The 21,164-nt window shown below is 44.1% G+C and overlaps 1 protein-coding gene across 7 annotated transcripts in view; it reads left to right on the top strand.

Moving 5' to 3' along the window:
- Window positions 1–21,164, top strand: part of PNPLA4 (patatin like phospholipase domain containing 4) — a 107,635-nt gene that overhangs the window by 2,383 nt on the left and 84,088 nt on the right. For 5 of the 7 annotated variants that reach the window (XM_038586779.1, XM_038586777.1, XM_038586773.1 and 2 more), the window contains exons 3-5: window positions 4,037–4,131; window positions 4,300–4,444; window positions 16,211–16,276. In XM_038586779.1, coding sequence (XP_038442707.1) covers window positions 4,037–4,131; window positions 4,300–4,444; window positions 16,211–16,276 — 306 coding nt within the window. Of the gene's footprint in view, window positions 1–1,461; window positions 1,589–4,036; window positions 4,132–4,299; window positions 4,445–16,210; window positions 16,277–21,164 lie in introns of all 7 variants that reach the window. The other 2 variants (XM_038586780.1, XM_038586775.1) reach the window with 2 other exon arrangements.

The raw sequence follows: 21,164 nt of genomic DNA, 5'->3' as shown, positions 1-21,164 counted from the left end.
ATTAGCATACTCAGGCCCAAGAATAAATTTAAGTCACATTTAAAACATTAAAACTAGGACGCCTGGGTGACTCAGTGGGTGAGCATCTGCCTGTAGCTCAGGGCATGATTCTGGGGTCCTGGGATCGAGTCCTGCATCGGGCTTCCTGCAGGGAGCCCTCTTCTCCCTCTGCCTGTCTCTGCCTCCCTCTCTGTGTCTCACATGAGTAAATTAAAAAAAAAAATCTTCTAAAAATAATAAATAAAATGTCAAAACTATAAAATCGTAAACATCGAGAATCTTGTTCTCACCATCGAGGATGAGCTCTGTATGAAAGAGAAACAGGATTTGAGGCCAGTTGTATGGGAATCCACTTATGTTTTCCTCCTATTTTTGTACGGTTGCTTTATTGGAAATGCAAGAAGGGAAGAAGTGCTGTGAACGGATTGCATGGAGTGAGCACCTGAAGGCAGTGAACACACGTGTGAGCACTACCCCCCCCCCCCCCCCCCCACACACACACACTAGCAGAATCCTATGGTTTGGACTGCAAGCCAGCTCCTTTCCAGAACTCTCAAGAGGCTGAGGACTCCTAAGGGGTTGTTTCCTCCTCCTCCGTGTCACCTTTTCCTTTCAGGGAGGCAGATCCTCAGCTTTGTAATTGAATAGGCTTGGTTTTATTTTTATTTTATTTTATTTTTTTTTAATTTTTTTAAATTTATTTATGATAGTCACAGAGAGAGAAAGAGGGAGAGGCAGAGACATAGGCAGAGGGAGAAGCAGGCTCCATGCACCGAGAGCCCGATGTGGGATTCGATCCAGGGTCTCCAGGATCGCGCCCTGGGCCAAAGGCAGGCGCCAAACCGCTGCGCCACCCAGGGATCCCTAGGCTTGGTTTTAAATCCTCAGATTGGGCAGCCCTGGTGGCTCAGCGGTTTAGCGCCGCCTGCAGCCCAGGATGTGATCCTGGAGACTCTGGATCGAGTCCCTCGTCAGGCTCCCTGCATGAAGCCTGCTTCTGTCTCTGCCTGTCTCTGCCTCTCTCTTTTCTCCTCACTGTACATTCTCATGAATAAATAAATACAATCTTTAAAAAAATAAATAAATCCTCAGATTGAGGAATGCATAAAGGGTCATGTAAAATTGACTTTATTTGGAAATTCTGCCCTAATACAGCCACTTCACTGAAATTCTGTGATGTTCACACACTGACACTTGATCTGAATTTGAGACGTGAGATCATTATTTCAAGCTAGATTATGTGTTCTTGTGTATTTTTTCGATGAACCCTATTGCACCGTCTAGTGGTGTTGGTATGATGGCATTGGTTATAGGTGGGTAAAGGGGCAGGACTTCCTGGGTGCTCACATTGGAAGGTGCAGAATGATTTTCTGTATTGACCTAGAGCATCCTCATTTTTCGTTTGTCAAAACAAATTCTTAGCCATTTGATGTAAGTTTATTTTATTTCCTTTTGTTTTAGAGTTTGGAATACACTACTTGTAGGATTGCTTTGAGGTTTTGAGCAAACTGTTTTCTACTTATTCACATCCATGTTAGCTCAGCTCTTGCTGATGGTTCCTCGAGCTTTGTGGTGTTGTGACAAATACGTGAGTAATTAATCTAGTTCTGAGCTTTTATGCATGTATAATTAAGAGGAGCACCTGATGCCTGGTGTATTTTAGGTAGTAGGCAAATTTAGACGCCCATACGTAAGAGCTCAGTGCTGCAGCCTTTTTTCAGCCCGTTAGTTGCAAGGCACAGTGTTAGATATAGTGGGGAATGCAGAGATGAGTAAGTCCTTGCTTAATAAGTTTCCAGTCTGATCATGGGAGTGTGTGTATGGTGTGTGTGTGTGTGTGTGCGCGTGTGTGTGTCTGTAACTAAAATTAATACAAGAAAGTAGGCCAAGTGGGCAGTCTGGCTTAGTAGAAAGAGCACATAGTTTGGGGGCTGCCCCTTACAGCAGCTTCCTGACAGCAGGCTGCATCCGTTCTCTGCCTACAAACCACCCACCTCACAGACACAGATCAGATTGTCTTATTCCCCCTACCTTCCCCTCCCAGCCCCAGGGCTCTGTTTTGACTTAGGATCGGATCCAGATTTCTCAGCATGTCTCCTGAGCTCCACCCCCCCTCCCCCCGCAAGTCCCCCCCTCACCCCCCATGACTTAGTCCTCTCCTGGCTCGATGATGGCTTTGAGGTCAGTACCCCTCACTGGCTTGTGCTCACAGTTGTCCCTGCCAGTCTTTCTCACCTACCTCCATGTCCTGTCCAGCTCCTACTCACATTTTCTGTCTCACCCAAAAGTCACGTTGGAGGGAACCCGTGGCTGACACGCACTGTATCAGTTTTTTGTGGCTGCTACCATAAATGACCATAAACTTAGTGGCTTAAAACAACACGTTTTTATTCTCTTAGATTTCTAGAGGTCATAATTCTGGAAAAATCAAATTGTCCGCAGGGCCAAGCTCCCTCTGGAGGCTCTGGAGAATGTGTTTCCCTGCCTTTCACAGATTGTGCAGGCAGCCTGCATTCCTGAGCTTAGAGCCCCTTCCTCCATCTTTGAGACATAAGCACAGCATCTTTTTTTTTTTTTTTTAAGACTTTATTTATTCATGAGAGACATAGAGACATAGGTAGAAGGAGAAGCAGGCTCCATGCAGGGAGCCTGATGTGGGACTCAAACCAGGGACCCTGGGATCACAGCCTGAGCCAAAGGCAGACACTCAACCGCTGAGCCACCCGGGCGTCCCAAGCACAGCATCTTCAAATCTCTCTCTCTAATGCTGACATTTCCACCTTCCTCTTTCACTTATACAGATCCTTGTGATTACACTGGACTCCCCTAGATAATCCAGGATAACTGCCCCATCTCAAAATCTTTAACTTATTCACATCTGTAAAATCTCTTTCGTTGTATAGGAAGCATTCACGGAGTCCAGAGGCTAGAATGTGGGATCTTTGGGGGTGAAAGGCTTGGTTCTTCCTGCTAACCACACTGTTGTGGCACTCTCCTAGTTCTTGGGGATTTACACACTGAGCAGTCCTAAGTCCCATGAGGGCACGGGCTCTTTGTCTTTCATTCTACCTGAATCCCAGTGCCTAGGACCCTGTAGAGGTTGCTTAATGCATGATTTAATAAAGAAAAGATCGGCCTGGGTTCAGATCCTGACTCTGGAGTTATTTTGATGAGATAACTGGGAAAGATGTCCAATCTTTCCAAATCTCAGTTTTTTTACTTGTCAAGTGGGGTATTGTACCCACCTTACATGGTTATGTGACCACGAGCTAACAGAAACTGCATCTGTAGATCCCAGCATGTTAGATGCTCCCCTCTCTTTACCACTCAGGACTCTTACAAAATACCAATGCCTAGGGACACCTGGGTGGTGCAATGCTTGAGTGTCTGCCTTCGGCTCAGGGCGTGATCCCAGGATCTGGGATCGAGTCCTGCATTGGGCTCCCTGCATGGAGGCGGCTTCTCCCCCCTGCCTATGTCTCTGCCACTCTATGTGTCTTTTATGAATAAATAAATAAATCTTAAAAAACAAAACAAAACAATGCCCAACAGTGATCTCCAAAGACAAACAGCACTCATCACAATGCCTCCCTGGTCATTGGTGTTGCCGTGAGTAATCAGTACTATTGCAATCGCACTGCCTCAGAGGCCACAGACTTGGGATGGGAGAGGAGGTCAGCCATGTTGGAGAAATGTGTAGAACAATGTGCTAATAAATGAGAATCAAAATTGAGCTTTCGAGGATTTCCCAGATGTGGGCAAAGCCATTTGAGGTGGCTTAGAAAGAAAAGAAAGGGGAAAAAAGTTTGGATCTGGGAGAACACATAGCTTGCCTGGGAGCTAAGACCCGTGGGTGAAGGGGGCCAGGTGCTAAGGTAATATACCTGTAAAGGAAAGGAGCACCTTAAATCTAAGGGTTGGATTTATAAGATCTAGGGTCCAGCTGCCTTGTGTGGTGGCCACAGAATGCTGGAAAAAGAGGGAATTTTTTCTTTCTTTACAAATCATAGGTTCACGTACTCATTTTCTTTTTCAGGAGTGTAATGAATTTACCTACAAGTTTGCTGAAGAAATCCGAAGGCAGTCTTTTGGGGCAGTTACACCTGGATATGATTTCATGGCCCGATTGAGGTATATACGTGTATATAGAACATTTCCACCAACGCATGTGAAGACAGAGTGTTGAGGATGCTCTGTATAAACCACGGCATGCTCAGCTCAGCGTTCTCCCTATTAAAATATTTACAAGGCATTCAATAATTGAAGGTGAATAACGCAGGTTACTTTTTCCTTCCTTAGAAGCGGAATGGAGTTGATTCTTCCTCCCAACGCCCATGAGCTGGCCCACAACCGACTGCATGTATCTATCACCAACACCAAAACCAGAGAAAATTACCTGGTCTCCAGTTTTTCCTCCAGGGAGGACCTCATTAAGGTAACCCAGGTAACACGCATGTCATGTTTGAGGAATTCATCCAGGGCTGACTTAATTCCTTCTCACAGGCGAACGTCATCACGTTCTTTAGAGCCAGGGTTTCACATCAAGCCTGATAGATGATGAGTACTCACTAAATGATGTGATCGATGAATGGGTGAACCATGTCCCTCAGTGGCCACCGCAGAGGCTCCAGAGACCCCCGTGCTGCTTCTGTGCTTTTCTCATGATCGTCAACAAACCCATATTCAGGTCACCGACGCGGCTGGATAGCATCACAGTACTAAGTTCCCTGAGTGACATAGCTGGTATCTCCTGGTTCACATAAGACTTTGTACATGTGCAGCCTTTTTCAGTTCTCTGCAGGTAGGACAGGTGTGATTACTGCCCTGTTATTCTGGTTTTTTTTTTTTTTTTTTTTTTTAAGCAGAGGAGAAATAGATGGAGAGATTTTACGTGACATGCTCAAGGTCATACCGGCTGCCCGTGGGAATGCATTCTGGACCCCAGGTCTCTTGACTTTCCAATGTAATGTTCCAGTTCATTCTCCCATTTTGTTTTCATGCTTTCCTATCCAGACACATTTGAAAGTTGCTCGGTTGCGAATTTATTATCTCTGGGAAATACTTTGGCTAGAGTTGCAAATAACAGTGTGCTTGCTAAGGTAATACATCAAATACTTGTAAATTGGAAAGAGTGCTCTTTTCCTACAAAAGCCGGGCAATTTTTTCTCTGTTTTCCCTTTGGTGGGAATTATGGCCAGCTTCAGATAATATGGAGAAAGTGTGTTTGGATACAGCAGGGGGAGATGGATTGAGAGGAACTGGTAAAAGTTCTGCTTGAATTACATGATAAATGCATTGATTTTTACTATCGAGTCTTACTGTTCAAGTTTTACTGTGTGAATGATATAATTTGAAATACCTAATGAAATGTTGAACTGACAAGTAAAATTACTTTGTGACTTAATAGATTAGAATATTTTTACTTGGTGTGCTGACTATGCCAGTCTTGCACTTACACATTAATAGTCTGTCTTAGAAAAAGAAATATTAGAAATATTTTCCTATAATCTTATGGAGACTTGCAAAATATAAAGGGAGGAACTGGTCAGTCCATGCCTGAATTGTCACAACCTGCTGATGTCAACACAGATACAAGGAGCTGCCAGTGTGCCGGAAGACCTCTTCTGGTTGGAACGGCAGCAGGACTGTGTTCCCTTTTGTCAGAAGACAGGAGCCATGCATTGCAGTTATGACCTGCTCATTGCATCCGTCCTTGGCTACTCTTATCTACAGTAGCAGAGCCCCTGGTATTTCCTGTCTCCTCTCCTAACTTCCCGATCACTGTTCCCGATCCCATATTTTACTGCTTTACTTAGTTTTTATTGTCACTCTTTCTTCAGTAGAATGTAAGCTCCAAACGGGCAGGGGTTGCTCTGTTTTGTCCACTGTGATAGTTGCATTGCCTGGCAAAGGGCCAGCTCCAACATATGTGGTCAGTCGGTGAATATGAATGAACACATAAATGACCTGAGGTGGCATCTGTTACAATGGCTTCATTGAAAACAAAAGAAGGGCTGCCTGGGTGACTTGCTGGGTTGAGCGTCGAATTTGGCATGGGTCTTGATCTCAAGGCTGTGAGTTAAGGCCCTACATTAGGCTCCATGCTGGGCGTGGAGCCTAATTAAAAAAACAAAAACAAGGGGATCCCCGGGTGGCTCAGCGGTTTAGTGCCTGCCTTTGGCCCAGGGCATGGCCCTGGGGTCTCGGGATCGAGTCCCACGTCAGACTCCCTGTATGGAGCCTGCTTCTCCCTCTGCTTGTGTCTCTGCCTCTCTGTGTATGTGTGTGTATGTCTCATGAATAAAAAAATAAAATTGAAACAAAAACAAAAACCAAAAGAAGAAAGCATCTGGATCCTATGTTTAGTGACCTTTACAAAATAAGTTAGCTGGTCAGTGGCCCAGCTGGACTACGGTCCAGATGTCCAACATTGTGCTTGATTACATCACACGCTGGATAAAATTATCCCCCTCTCAATTCCCTTTATATGGCAATGTGGTTGGCTGAATAATCGCCTCCAAAGACGTCCACACCCTAATCTCTAGCACCTGTGGATATGTTACCTCCCATGGCAAAAAGGATTTTGTAGATATAATTGAGGTAAAGATCTTAAAATGGGGGAGATGATCCTGGATTGTCTGGGTGGATCCAAACAAAGTACCTAAGTTCTTAAAAATGGAGGTCTTCCTTGGGGGCCATTGTTCTTTCTGAGCTGTAGAGCCCTCATGCAAGTAGAGCATAGAGGCAGGAGGGCGCTGTGGGCTGCTTCACTGACAGCCAGCGAAGCAAAGAGGACTTCAGTCCTGCAACCAATGGAAATGAATTCTCCCAGTGTCTGAGTGAGCAGGAAACATTTTCCCCTACACCCTCCCAGAAGGAATGCGGCCCTACCAACACCTGGGTTTTAGCTGCACAACAGATTCTAATCTCAAGACCACATGGTAAAAGATTGGTGTTATTTTAAGCCTCTATGTTTGTAGTAATTTGTTACAGCAGCGATAGCAAACTACTGCAGTAAGTAAACATGATTTTTTTTTCAATTTCCTTTGTTTTAGATAATAACTATTCAGAGAATTGGTGTAATTACTTGAGTTCATTGAACAGAAGAGAAATAGTTGACACAAAATGTGTAATATCTTGTAAGGAGAATAATTGAATAATTAACATTTATCCTAGGTTATACAAGAAGCATTTTAAATATTTAGCAGAATGCTCTAACCTTTTTCCGGCCTAAAAATAGGAAGGATGGATAGTTCCTTGATGGCAGATAGTGGCTATGAAATGTCTGAAGTCCATGCCTGGAATACTCAAGAAGCATTTAGTTCAACAGTAAGACCAGGTAGAGACTAGAAAAGGGAAGAAGAAAAGGCATGGAGGGGAAAGAAAGCAAACCCACTGCTGGTGCATCATCAGCTTCTGTGCTCTGAGTAACCAAAAGACCAGTGGTGGAGTGTCGTGTGGAGCGCCACGCGGCAGGATGGCTGTTCACTGCCCAGTGCAGAGGGGAGGGCGAGGAAGCTGCCTGCTGGTGCTTCCATTTCCCTCAAGAGGAGATGGGAGGCCTCCCAAAGCCAAGAGGGGAAGCAGCCCCAACCCCACGGTGCACACTCCAGTCTCCTGGGAGCTCTGCACACCTGGCTCTGAACACAGCGTTGGGCTTACTTCCCAGTATTTGTAAATTCTGGAGATGACAGAGAGACTAAAGCTGCAACCAGAGGTAGAGTACATCAGGTATCAGTTGGTAGCTAGTGAAGGAATCTGGGAGTACTAAATACTAGGGATTTCAACTACAATGTTGCATTTTATACCCATTTTATCATTATTTATTCTCTTACTGACTGGTGTTCTTAATGTTTTGTTTTTTTTTTAATGCTGAGCTTATTAGCCACCAGCTGACTGCACCTTTTATTTTATTATATTTTTTAAGATTTTATTTATTCATGAGAGGCACAGAGAGAGAGGCAGAGACACAGGCAGAGGGACAAGCAGGCTCCATGCAGGCAGCCCGATGTGGGACTCGATCCTGGGACTCCAGGATAATGCCCTGGGCCGAAGGCAGATGCTCAACCACTGAGCCACCCAGGCTTCCCTGACTGCACCTTTTATTACAAACTGGATGTCTTTGTATTCTAAAGTGTGTGTGTATATGTCTATGTATGTCAAGTCCTCTGTGTGTATGTGTGTGTGTGCACGCAAACATGTGTGTGGTCTCTTGGAATATTGCATGTTTTATGTGCATCTCCCTGTGTTCATATCTAGGCCTCTCATTTCCTGACACTGTCCCTGGGGACTAGTTAGATTTGAGTCTCAGTTTGTCCAGTTGTGAAATGGACATAAGTCAATCTGTGTCAAAATGGAGAACAAATGTATAAAGCAAGACAAGTGTGTTTCGGCAGGAAAGCCCCATATGCTTGTTGATTACAGCCAGTATTCAGTAAATAGTAAACAAGTCAGATTGTAAGCCACACACGTTACTGGTCAGCATGCCTGTAGGAAGTGTCACAGCCTTCTTTCTGTGGTGTTGGAGTCACCCTTCTTACACATTTTATTCTTTTCCCCCTTACTTGTCATCCATATTCAAGAACAGTGTACTAACCTACACCTACAGTATCTCGGGAAGTGGATTACTACCCTGTTTTGCATATGATCTTAGACCTCTTCATCATTGGCTTTTGTTTCTGTGTGATGACTCATAAATTGTATTCATTCACTTTGCTTCTAGTTGCATGAAAGATGATTGTTTCATTTGCTATCTGCAATGATAGCTGAATATTTTCTAAGAACCTATGTTGGCCAATTAAGTGGTCCAAAGATCCCAATTAGGGTTGAATTTCCATCGTATCCTGAATCTTCTGCCCACAGTGACTTAGCTCAGCACTATGGTCTGAATGTCTCTAGCACCCCACACTGAATTCATAGTCAATCCCAAATCCCTGATGTGATGGCATCAGGAGGTGGACCTTTGAGAGTGAGATCATGAAGTAGAACCCTCATAAATGGGACTAGTCCCCTGATAAAACAGACCCCAGCCAGCCACCTCAGCCTATCTGCTTTGTGAGAACACAGCGAGAAGCAGGCTCTCAGCGGGCACTAAATCTGTCCGCACCATGACCCTGGATATGCCAGCCTCCAGAAATGTGAGAAGTCAGTTTCTGTTGTTTAGAAGCCACCCAGCCTGTAAAATTTTGCTGTAGCATCGGAAATGGTCTAGGACAGGAAACTGGGCCTGACGTGGGGGAATGTCTATAACAAATACTTAGACATGTGGCTAAGAAGCAGCTCTGGAAGGGGGTAATGGACAGAGGGTGGGAGAGCATAAAAGTACACGCTAGAAAGAGCCCACATTGCTGTGAGTGGACCTTTAAAAGGCTTGGACAAGGGGATCCCTGGGTGGCACAGCGGTTTGGCGCCTGCCTTTGGCCCAGGTGCGCGATCCTGGAGACCTGGGATCGAATCCCACATCGGGCTCCCGGTGTATGGAGCCTGCTTCTCCCTCTGTCTATGTCTCTGCCCCTCTCTCTCTCTCACTGTGTGCTTATCATAAATAAAATTAAAAAAAAAAAAATAAAAGGCTTGGACAAGAAAGAGATGAACTGGAGACAGAGCTGTCATCTTCTCAGTGACTCCCTAAGGGGCACCATGGGCAGAAAGGTGGTAGGACTACAGACAGTAAAGCCATTCTGATGAGGTCTCAGACAGAAACAAGGACGTAGTCTTGGAGGGAGGAAAGGCCCTTCTTGCTCTGTGGTAGCAAAGAACTTGGCTAAACTGTGTTCTTCTCCCAGTGTTTTCTGGAAGGAATAACTTGTGAGAGATAAAAATGGGTATTTGATGAGGCCTCATTCTAAGCAGAGCGCTGGAGGAGCTGCCTGGTTTCTCTTGACTGCTTATATAAAATGCAAGCCCAGAGAAATGGCTTAAAGATGAAATCACTTATCAAAGCCAGGTAGAGCTTAAAGATTTGGACCATTCTCAGCCTGTCCTTATTGAAAAGAGTGACAGCGTCTTTAGAACAGAACTGGAAGGTGTGGCCAAACAGCCATCTCAAGAGGATGTTGTCAGCCATGTAAAGAAGCCAGGACTATTGTCCAAGATGGAGGAAGTATGACCCCTGAGGCATTGCACGGATGCTCTGGGCTGCCTCTTTCCTGAGAAGCCTAGAGTACAAGGGTGAGTGGAGGCACAGCCTCGCCTCTCACTTGGCAATCCACCCCACTCAGAGCCATGGGAGTGGGGCCACTGTAAAGACCCTAGACAAAGAAGAACGCCGTGGGGAGCCTCTGGCAGGAGACTCAGAACAACCAACACAGAGGTGGAGCCCAGCCCTTGCCCCGCAGAGGTGTAGGGGCAGGACCCTGCCACCATGGGCCTGCAGGACACAACATCAAGCCAAGGAGGATTGTCATCAAGCCATAAGGTCTCATGGAATTTGCTCCATTGGGTTTCAGACTTGGCTCCAAACGTGTTACCTCTTTGCACTTTCCTATTTCTCCCTTTTGGAATGGGAAGGTCTATCCTGTGCCTTCTCACCACATATTTTGGAAGCACATAGCATCATAATTTCACAGGTTCACAGCTGGAGAGCAGATTGCCTCAGGATGAATGGTACCTCGAGTCTCACCCATAGCTGATTTAGATATTGAGGTGAGACTTCAAACTTTCAACTCTGAGTTGATGATAGAACAACTTAAGACTTTTTTGGCTATTGGGAGGGATTGAATGTATTTTGCATGCAAGAAGGATGTGAATTTGGGGGAGCCAGAGGTGGAATGCTATGTTTTGCATGTTTTGAGCGAACCAAAATTCGGGTTGAACCGAGCCCCCATGAGATGGTATTAGCAGGTAGGACCTTTGGGAGTGATTAAGTTATGAAGGGAGAACCTCGTGAATGGGAATAGTGCCCTTACAATGTGACCGCAGAGCCCCTTCTGCCATAAGAGGACACAGTGAGAAGATGGCTGTGCCTGAATCAGGAAGTGGGCTCTCACCAGACACCAGATCTGCCTATGCCATGTTCACGCATTTGCAGTCCCCAGAACTGTGATAAATGTCTGTTGTTTATAAGTCACCCAGTTTATAGTATTTGGTTATAGCAGCCTGATCCTCAGGGTTGTTGTTGGTGGCTTCCCCCGACCCCCATTCCCTGTATGCCACTACAGGACAGACATGTGGCCTTCAGATATTATTTTGCCCAGACTTTACTTGTGTGGTATACGCCCCTCCTTCCCAGGCATGACAGAGGCCAAGACAGGGAGACACATGTGATATATGGTACCACACCAGTAGGACATGACCCCCAGAGGGAAGATCCCTTTATGTAGTTAAACCAGAGCCCAAGAGGCCCCCTCCTTCAGATGCCTCACTTTTGGTTCTCATCAACCGGAGACATTTCATTTTGGATGCCACACTCTTTTGTGGGGTGAGTTGAGGGATGGATGAAAATGTTCCCTTGGAGGATGAAATCCAGTGATCATTTGTGCCTGTGGGTTGGTTACTTTCAACACCAAATGGAGATCGTTTTATGCAAAGGCAGATGGTACTTTGGTAAATGGAAGAGCCTGGTGCTTGTCTGCGGTGGAGTGTGGATGGGATGATTGGCACAACTTGTCAGTGCCTTGGTTTCTTTGCAAGTTGGCATCCACACTTTCCCACCTACCCTACAAATTACTTCAGAGATCAGGTATATAATGTGTGTGGAAGTGCTTCCTCAGGTCCTCCTGAGAGCTTACTCTCTTTTGTTGACTCTCTTTCATGTGTGCTATGGTCTGTAGCAACTCCTTCACTTGGGAGCTCCTTTACACAGTATCCCCTGAACTCTGGGCTAAGTTTTCTTCACAAGGAAACACACAATCAGGAAATCCAAGCACATTTTAATATCAGCCTTCAGCAAACTGTGATTAGGGAGGTAAATTCTTTGTTTATAAGGAAGTCCTATGTCACTTCCACAGCTGAGCAGAAATGGTTTTGAAAGTAACTGTGCCATGGAGTGGTAGTGTCTGCCACTTGTCTGAATTAGTACCAGTCATTGAATTCTTCGTCTTTAAAACTGATGGACATGTGTGGTCTGAGCTGGTCTTTTGACCCAGTGGAATGCTTGTGAATATGTATTCCCAGGAGGGCTGTTTCCCGTGTCCCTCTTGGGAAGAACCAGCCTGTCTCCGTTGCTACGGTGTCCTATATTTCTGCACACATAGCAAGAATGCTCTTATAGCAAGATCTTCTCACATTTAGCCTTCTGAAGGTGAAATAAGGCCTGAATTTAAGATTGGTCATTATCTTGGGAAGACTGGGGAAGATAAATTTGAATCTGTCTTTGAATTTCAACTACACCAGCAGGTTCTGAATAAACAGCCAGATCCTCATTAAACTCCACAGCAAACTTTAGGCATAAATGAAACTTGTTGGGAATTTATTCTCTAAGGAAGCCGGGCCACATAATTTTCTAAACACCCCTTTTCTATAAAATGTGAAATGAAAAGAGCTAGTCAGAACGTGGATTGAATATGCACTTGGCAATGTTTTGTACAATTGCTGCAGGAAGTAACTAACTTTTATTTTTATCATTGTATATTTAGTAAAAACGAGACAAAAACAGATCAATGTTTAAACCTACATTCATTGCTTAAAGTGCTGGGCTCTGTGACAGGCCATGAATGGCAAGACCCTGATTTCTGCATCAGTGTTGCCAACCATGGTGTCACTGATATTGGGGTCTGGTCCTTCTCTGGGGTGGTATATCCTGTGCACTATAGGATGTTTAGAGGGATCCCTGGACTCTACCCACCAGATGCCAGTTGTATTCACCCCCCCCCACACACACACACACAGACACACTTGAGACACACAACAGTCTCCAGACATCACTCAGTGTCCCCAGGAAACAAAGACACCCTGTCCCCTCTCCTGTTGAGAACCCCTGTTCTACATGTATTGAGACTTACTGGTGAGAAGAATGTCAGTGGGAAAACAATGAGACAGAGTGGAAGGACGCGTTCACACTTACTATCTTCTCAAGTGGCCGGAGTCTGCCAGTGTTGGTCTCTTTCCTTAGAAAATCCTCTCTGTTGGCAATAAAATGGCCACAGGCAGACTAAGAAAAGCCACTTATTCTCATCTGTGGAAGCTAATTTTCCCCACTAAACGTAGGTTGATATACAAATCAGCAGTGCATATAAAGGGAAAAAGTGCAGTATGACAGGATAAATACATTGATTTGGAAGAGTGACAGGTATTTTCCCGTCCAATGCGCTCTTCGAATCAGTTAGGAGGATTTGTACTGTTCTTATCTGTAGGAAGGTAATTGAATAGCATTTTTCAACCAAACACTGCAAGAGTTCCAAGCGTTAACTCCTGAACTTCACATTGTACTCTGACACGGGGGAAGAAAACCCCACGTAATTCCGATTCTTATGGAAGTGGTCTGTTCGGTGGTGGGGTTTTTTTTTGTTTGTTTGGCTTTTGGGTTTTTTTGTTGTTGTTGTTGTTGTTTTGCAGGGCAGATATAATTGTGCAGCATAATGAAATAAATCGTTATAGTTACAAAGTGTCTTTGCTTCTTTAAAGAGCATTAAGTACTGCAATCTCACAATATGTGTGCCATCCACAAAGAGCTCCAGTTATTGCTACAGTATCATGTTGCATTTTGCCAAATAACTGCATTAAATAGCCACAGTGTGCCTGCAAAACATACCTAGAGTCTGTAATTGTTTTTTTTTTTTTTTTTTTTTAAGGGAGTAGCCAATTGATGACAGAGCCAAATTTAGTTAGGGGGAATGCAACAGCCTTTCTCTGAAAAACACCCAACTGCTGATGTATTGGGTCCTAAAGGGTGGGTTTCTATCCTGTAGTCCCCGACTAGCGCGTGAAATAATGTCACTCCTGCTTTGCCACTTTGTGCACTGGGTATGCCTAACGTCACGGCACACTATTCTATCAAGCTGCACGTTTCAAAAGTAATGCCTGAGTATAGGCCTGTCTACGCTCGCTCTTCTTTGTAGATGGTTGACAAAATCTCATGCAAGATTGCCATTGTACTTTGGTTTGATGCCCTGCTATCCATATCTTGAAGGTTTTTCTTTTTTTAAGATTTTATTTATTTATTTGAGAGAGAGGAGAGAAAGAGCATGAGCAGTGGGGAAGGGCAGAGGGAGAGGGAGAAGCAGACTCCCAATGTGGGACTCCATCCTAACACCCTGGGATCATGACCTCAGCTCAGTACAGATACTTAACTGATTGAGCCACCCAGGTGTCCTTATGTGTTTGCATTTTTAATACCTGTATTTTCATTTTGCACTGGGCACACAAAATATGGAGCTGGTTCTGGCACAGAGCACCAGCACGGGACAACAGAGGTGCGTGACATGTGTCATTGCCTTTCTTCTTTCCTGCTGGAGTCCTTGGATTGTGCTGCTATACCACTGAGTTTGCTACCACACCAATCTGACACCCCAGGTGTTCCTGGGCCACCTGTCTGGAGCCCATTGCTGTGAGGGTGGTTAGAACCAGGACCTCTCCCCTTGTACTCCACAAGCCCCCAAAACATGGGGAAATCCTCATTTCTCCTGTCGTTCAGACTGGTGGGGAAGCATCAGGGGTCTTCATTCCTACCTCAGAGAAGGCTAAGAAATAACAGGTATCTGTCAAGCATCAGCTCTGGGAAGGACTGACCGACCTTGCTGGACACACAGACCCTTTCCCTTCAGCAGCTCTGGGCACAGAGGAGCCAGGAGGCACGTTTCGAGGAGGAAGCAGTGCATTAGGAAAGCCTGTACCAACTTCTAGGTACACATGTAGAAATAAATGGGTTCCAGCTGTGTCAGGCTGAAGCCCAGAGAGGCCTTTTCCTACAGAAAGTGCATTTTGCTGGTGACCAGATCTATTATTTATTCATAGTTGAGAATAAATGGGCCTTTGACTGCTCACCTCAGAAAACATACCTATATTATGGTTTCTTTTGGGGGGAAATGCCCTCTGAGTCCTAAATAATTCTACATAGGTGATTTACAAATCAGTTTTGGGGCCATAATCCATTTCTGAATAATATATGGTCCCCCCCCCCCCACGGAGTATCATGAAATGTTTCACAACAAATAACTGTAGCATCTTCGCTTACTAGTTGAAAGATGATAGCTTAAATATTCAGCGTCTACTGCTGTGTCTTTCCAAATAGAACAGTAGTGATTTGGAAACTATACTTGAAAATAAAACATGTATATGTCAGAAAAGTTCCCAATGCCCAGCTTCTTCTGTTGGAAGAAATGGCAATATTTTAAATGACAGTCTTTTTTGCCTTTTTCAAAGGAAGATAAAGGATAATTGGTGTCCCTACCTGCCACTGTCTCATTATATATCCAGACCATGTTGCTAGCACAGGAAATGTGTTGCTCTGCTTAACAACATCCTGGTGACAAATCAGAACACCTCCAAGCTGCAGGCTAGTGTCCCCTGTAATAACCAGAAGGGTGTGCTCCCCTGAAAGATAATAGTACAACTTTATTTTTACTTTTTTAAAGAAAACTCTACAACCAACGTGGGGCTCAGATTCATGACCCCAAAATCAAGAGTCACAGGCTCAGGACACCTGGGTCGCTCAGTGGGTTAAGCGCCTGCCTTCAGCTCAGGTCATGATCTCAGGGTCCTGGGATCAAGTCCCACACCAATGGGCTCTCTGCTCAGTGGGGAGTCTGTTTCTCCTTCTCCCTCTGCCTGCCACTCCCCTGTTTGTGCATGCTCGCTCTCTCTCTCTGATAAGTAAATGAATAAAGTCTAAAAAAGAAAAAGATAAAAGTCACAGGCTCTACATTCTGAGCCAGCCAGGCGCCACAAGGAACCAACTGTAGAATGATTTTTACAGTATATGATAGAGTATTGTAAATAATTTATGAGTACATACTCAAGAATTTAGACTTACCTGGAGTTTTAATGTAATGACTTGGCTGTCTACAATTAAAATCCCAATTTTACTTAAGTAAAGTCAGCTAAGTCACAGAATATTGAATTGTTCATATCTCTTTAGGGTCTTTTCAGATATTACAAGTATTATCTTCTATTTAACTGGATCCTATGTGCACTTGAGCTATACAGGACTGACTTAATTTTTTATACTAACCATTGTTAGTTTTTGAAAACTTTTTATAGTAGATAAATTAATTTTGTGGAACATGTGCTAATGCCTATGTTTATGAGCTATTTCTTTATTGTGTTCATCTAGGTTCTCTTGGCCAGCAGCTTCGTGCCCATTTATGCAGGGCTGAAACCAGTGGAATACCAAGGGCAGGTAACTTTCTCTTAACTGATGAATTATTAGAAATTCCCGTATTAATATGTTTCCTTTGAAGGATCCAGTTTTGTAATTATTCTAGTGTTTCCAAAGCAGTTTATATGATTTTTTCCCATAGTTTTGTTTGTAACAGAAACAAAACAAAACAAAACCAAGTACAGAGGCCTTGGTGTCTTATTGTCAAGATCTTGACATTCAGAATTAATGGGATACTGCTTTTTTTAAAACTTCATCCAGGAGCACCTGGGTGGCTCAGTGGTTGAGCGTCTGTCTTCGGCTCAGGACATGATCCTGGGGTCCTGGAATCGAGTCCCACTCCAGGCTCCCTACAGTGAGCCTGTTTTTCCCTCTGCCTATGTCTCTGCTTGTCTGTGTCTCTCATGAATAAATAAATAAAAATCTAAAAAACATAAAAATAAAAACTTCATTTTGTTAAAAAAAAGTAAAAGACTTAAAAATAATAAAGTCCTCTTTGCAGCTCCTTTTATTTTTATTTTTGTAAAGATTTTATTTACTCATGAGAGACAGAGAGAGAGAGAGAGAGGGAGGGAGAGAGGGGCAGAGACACAGGCAGAGGAAGAAGCAGGCTCTACACAGGGAGCCTGACATGGGACTCGATCCCTGGTCTCCAGGATCACACCCTGGGCCGAAGGCAGGCGCTAAACCGCTGAGCCACCCAGGGGTCCACTGCAGCTCCTTTTATAAGCAGAAGTGTGTTTTCAGGTGGGAAAAGGCATCAAGGCGCCCACACACCTGGCCCTGATCAACCAAAGCTGGCGCTCCTTCCTCTATCCCCGACACAGGAGTCCCTTCCCAGGCAGCGAGCCCTTCTTCTCTCAGGCCCTTCACTTACCGGAGTGTTTGTCAAACAGTCTGCATTCCAGGAGAGCTCCCTTCACTTGGGGCTGACACTCAAGGCAGGAGGCAGGCTCTGGGAGACAAACTTAGAGGTGACCACCCACCTGCAGTCTGCTCCCAGTCAGCACTATGGGAAGGTATTTTTTTTAAAAAAAGATTTTATTTATTAGCACATATGAGTGTACATGAGTGGGGGTCTGAAGGGCAGAAGGAGAAGCAGACTCCCTGCTGAGCAGGGAGCTTGATCCAGGGCTTAATCCCCCAGGACCCCGGGCTCATGACCCAAGCGAAAATCAAGAGTCAGACACTCAACCATCTAAGCCACCCAGGCGCCCCTATGGGAACGTATTTTAGCCAGCTCCTTTCTGCGTTCTGTACCGTGGTTGCATTAAATGTTCATCATCCTACCCTCTCCGGCTCCTGCACAGAGATACACACTTTATAATCGAATATGGTATCTATTTAACACGCACCAGAGATACGCATTTTATAATCAAATAGGCTACCTTTAACACATACCGAATATATACATTTTATTATCAAATACACTATTTAACACATATCAGAGATACAGATTTTATAATCAAATACACTAACAGCTTAAGACATACCAGAGGTATACATTTTATAATCAAATACAGTATCTACTTAACACATACCAGAGATATGTATTTGTAATCAAATATAGCATCTATTTGACATATAGCAGAAATATGCATTTTATAATCAAATATGCTGTCTACTTAACACATAACAGTAATCTGTATTTATGATCAAATACAGCATCTATTTAACACATACTGAAGATGCATACTGTAGAGTCAAACACAGCATCTATTTAACACCCAAGATCAAGCACATACTCCTGGATGAAGAGATGTGATTCGTTTTACTTGTTTCATATATACATAGTATGTATTTAGCCTTTGATAGGTACGTGAAAAATGTTTAATATCTGTCATTCATTCATTCATTCATTCATTCACTTACCGTGAGGGCCCAACATGGTACCTGAACAGAGGGAACTGATTTTTACAAATCTCTTACCTTATATGATTGGGAACCTGTCTGAGTTCTGATCTTGCACATCCTCACAGTTTTTTTCTTTGATCTCTCCTGGCCTTTGCAGTCGTTTGCTGGGCTTCCTGTATAATTCTGGGTCTAGACTGGTTGGCCCCCAGACGGCTGCCTAAAGGGACAGACAAGGAGAACAAGGGACAGAGAGGTCACGTACATGGAAAAGTTATGTAGATACCAAGATGCAGATCCCAAGAGTGACACCTGTTCTGACATGAACTCTATTTATTAGCCATATGCATACAGGCTATCGTTCTGACTGGTTAGAAACAAAATACACACTTTTTTAAGAGCAACATAAAATTATTTAAACATTAGCTCATGGAAAGCATTTTTTTAAAAAGATTTTATTTATTTATTCATGAGAGACAGAGAGAGAGAGAGAGGGGCAGAGACACGGGCAGAGGGAGAAGCAGGCTCCGTGCAGGGAGCCCGACGTGGGAGTGGGACTCGATCCTGGGACTCCAGGATCATGCCCTGGGCTGAAGGCAGGCACTAAACTGCTGAGCCACCCAGGGATCCCCGCATTTTTTTTTCCTATTGTTGATACTGTATCTCAGAACTAGCAGGTATTTAGCCCCCAAGAAAGTGTGAGCTGTGTTGTCATCTAAAATTTTATTTGAGGGGCACCTGGGTGGTTCCGTGGTTGAGCATCTGCCTCGGGCTCAGGTCATGATCCTGGGGTCTGGGGATCGAGTCCTGCATCAGGCTCTCTGCAGGCAGCCTGCTTCTCACTCTGCCTGTGTCTCTGCCTCTCTTTGTGTGTCTCTCATGAATAAATAAATAAAATCTTTAAAAATAAAATAAAATATTTTAAAGTAAGTTAAAAACCTTTCCCTCTTACTGTAGGAGTAAAAGTTAATATTTATTTTTAGGTGTAAATCTTGAATAAAGGTGCTATCGAAATGAACTCTTAGGAACTTTAACTTTATAATGATCTGAAATGTAATGATTTTACTTCAAAGCTTGAGTTTATAATATACAGTGATAGAAATGGCTAAATGGGAAAAAATGGTAAGATGCTTTAGAGATTATATATTATGAAAGGGGATGTTGGGAATCCAGAGTCACCAGAGTTGCCAGTGTGGTCAATAATTAAGAGGTAGCAGGTAGGATGTAGATACAGTGTGTGACAGTAAGGAGGTGGGAACTTCAGAGAGGATGGAATCAAGGTGACAACAGAGCTGAGCCCCAGAGCCCACTGCAATCTAAGACTGTGCTAAACACTTTCCTGTTGAAACATTAGTAACAGTAGAAAAATGTGCCGGTGGCAGAGGCTTCTAGTTTTCTTGCACCATGAACTTTTCTTTGCTTCCTTACAACAGAGTTAGAGTTGTTAGCTGGACCCGGTGCAGTGTGTCTAACAGGCCACATTTCCTGACTTCCCTTGTAGGTAGGTATGGCTACACATTTAAGTGCTGACCCCTGAGATACAAACTGAATTACAGTGGGACTTACCTTTCATTATTTCCTGCTTCCCAGAGCTTAGATGTGATGACTGGAACTGTAGCAGGTGTTGTGGATCATGAGGTCACAAATCACAACCTGGGGTTGGACACAGAATGAGCTGACCCTGAATGATTTGAGGAGCTCCCCCCCTTACCACTCCACTCTGCATTTTCCTTCTCCCAAAAAAGAAATTAAAACCAGTGCTGTGATTGTTTTCTGTCACCTACAACAGAATGCTCTCATCTGTTGCGGGGATTCCTACCTGGTGTTTTACAGATGAGGATATTTGGATGCAGAGATGTTCATTGACTTCACTGAGGCCACCTAGCTAGTAAGGGGGCAGCTTCTCCAGGATGACCTCCAGTGTGTGTGTCTCTGCTGTGCCTCTTGTTCCACTTTGCTTAGTGCGTTCCTTTTATTAAAAAAAAAAAAAAAAAAAAAATCTCCCCTGGATTATTTCTCCCCATCCCCATTCCCACTTCTTGGATTTGTGCCCTGACAGCTAAGAATGGTTAAAAGGGTCAGATGTTCGCAGCTGAATTCCCCATTATATGGGAATGTGGAAGCAGAGCCACAGCTAAACAGCAGGAAATGCAGTCCCAGAGCTGTGAGAAGATGGGGACCATCACCGAGTCCCTTGACCTTGGGCAGGAGGACTCAGTCTTGCTGAGTACCTGTGTCTGTGCACAGTAGACACATGACTACTTCATTTTAATGCCTCTTTGAAAGCATTCAGTTTTCCTTGGCAGTTTACTGATGTCCACAAAGAGGAGACCCCATGCCCACAATGACGGGAGACCTCGTCCATTTATGCAGACAGCTGACCACACGCCAGTGTCGTTCTGTGCTTATCACGGACTCTCCATCAGCCTGAGAGCCTCCCACAGTTTTATAGGATTTCTAGGCCAAGTTATTTTCCAGAATCATTCCATTTTCAGGGAAATGCTAACTTTGCTTTAAACACAGTGTTTTGCTGTGGGTGTGAGCTTCTCCGAGGATTGAAATCACAGAAAAATTTCCATCAATCTGAAAACACCTCTTCTGTTTTAAGTTCTAATCTTTTCATGGAACTTGGGTCTTGACTTGGTTGGTTTGCTGTGGTGGTTTCTCTAAAGTGATAGAGGTGGCGCTAGCAGTGGGGGCAAAGGGAAATCAGGTTTACTTGTATTTGGGCCGTAGATCCTTGGGAGGCAGAGCAGTGCCCGTGTGGCAGTGCCAAGGAGGGCCACGAGTACACCCTGCTCCTGTCACTACCGTGCAATGCACAGACCTCCTTGTTTCTACATCTGGTAGAACCTGTATTGAACATGCTGGATTTTATTAACATGTATTTGTGAGCCTGATATTTTTAAAATCAATTATCAATCATGTAAAAATATCAAACTTTCGTAACGCAGATTAACTTAAGAGACAGACAGTATATTTCCTACCTAATCTGTCTGCCAATTGTTGGAAGTGGTATGACATCTATTTCATTTAACCTAATTTTTTTTAAAGTTCT

This window comes from Canis lupus, chromosome X (genome assembly GCF_011100685.1).
Source record: "Canis lupus familiaris isolate Mischka breed German Shepherd chromosome X, alternate assembly UU_Cfam_GSD_1.0, whole genome shotgun sequence".
In the NCBI taxonomy this organism is placed as follows: domain Eukaryota; kingdom Metazoa; phylum Chordata; class Mammalia; order Carnivora; family Canidae; genus Canis; species Canis lupus.
Note: the sequence above shows the minus strand (reverse complement) of the source record. Positions and strands in the feature narration are given on the sequence as shown.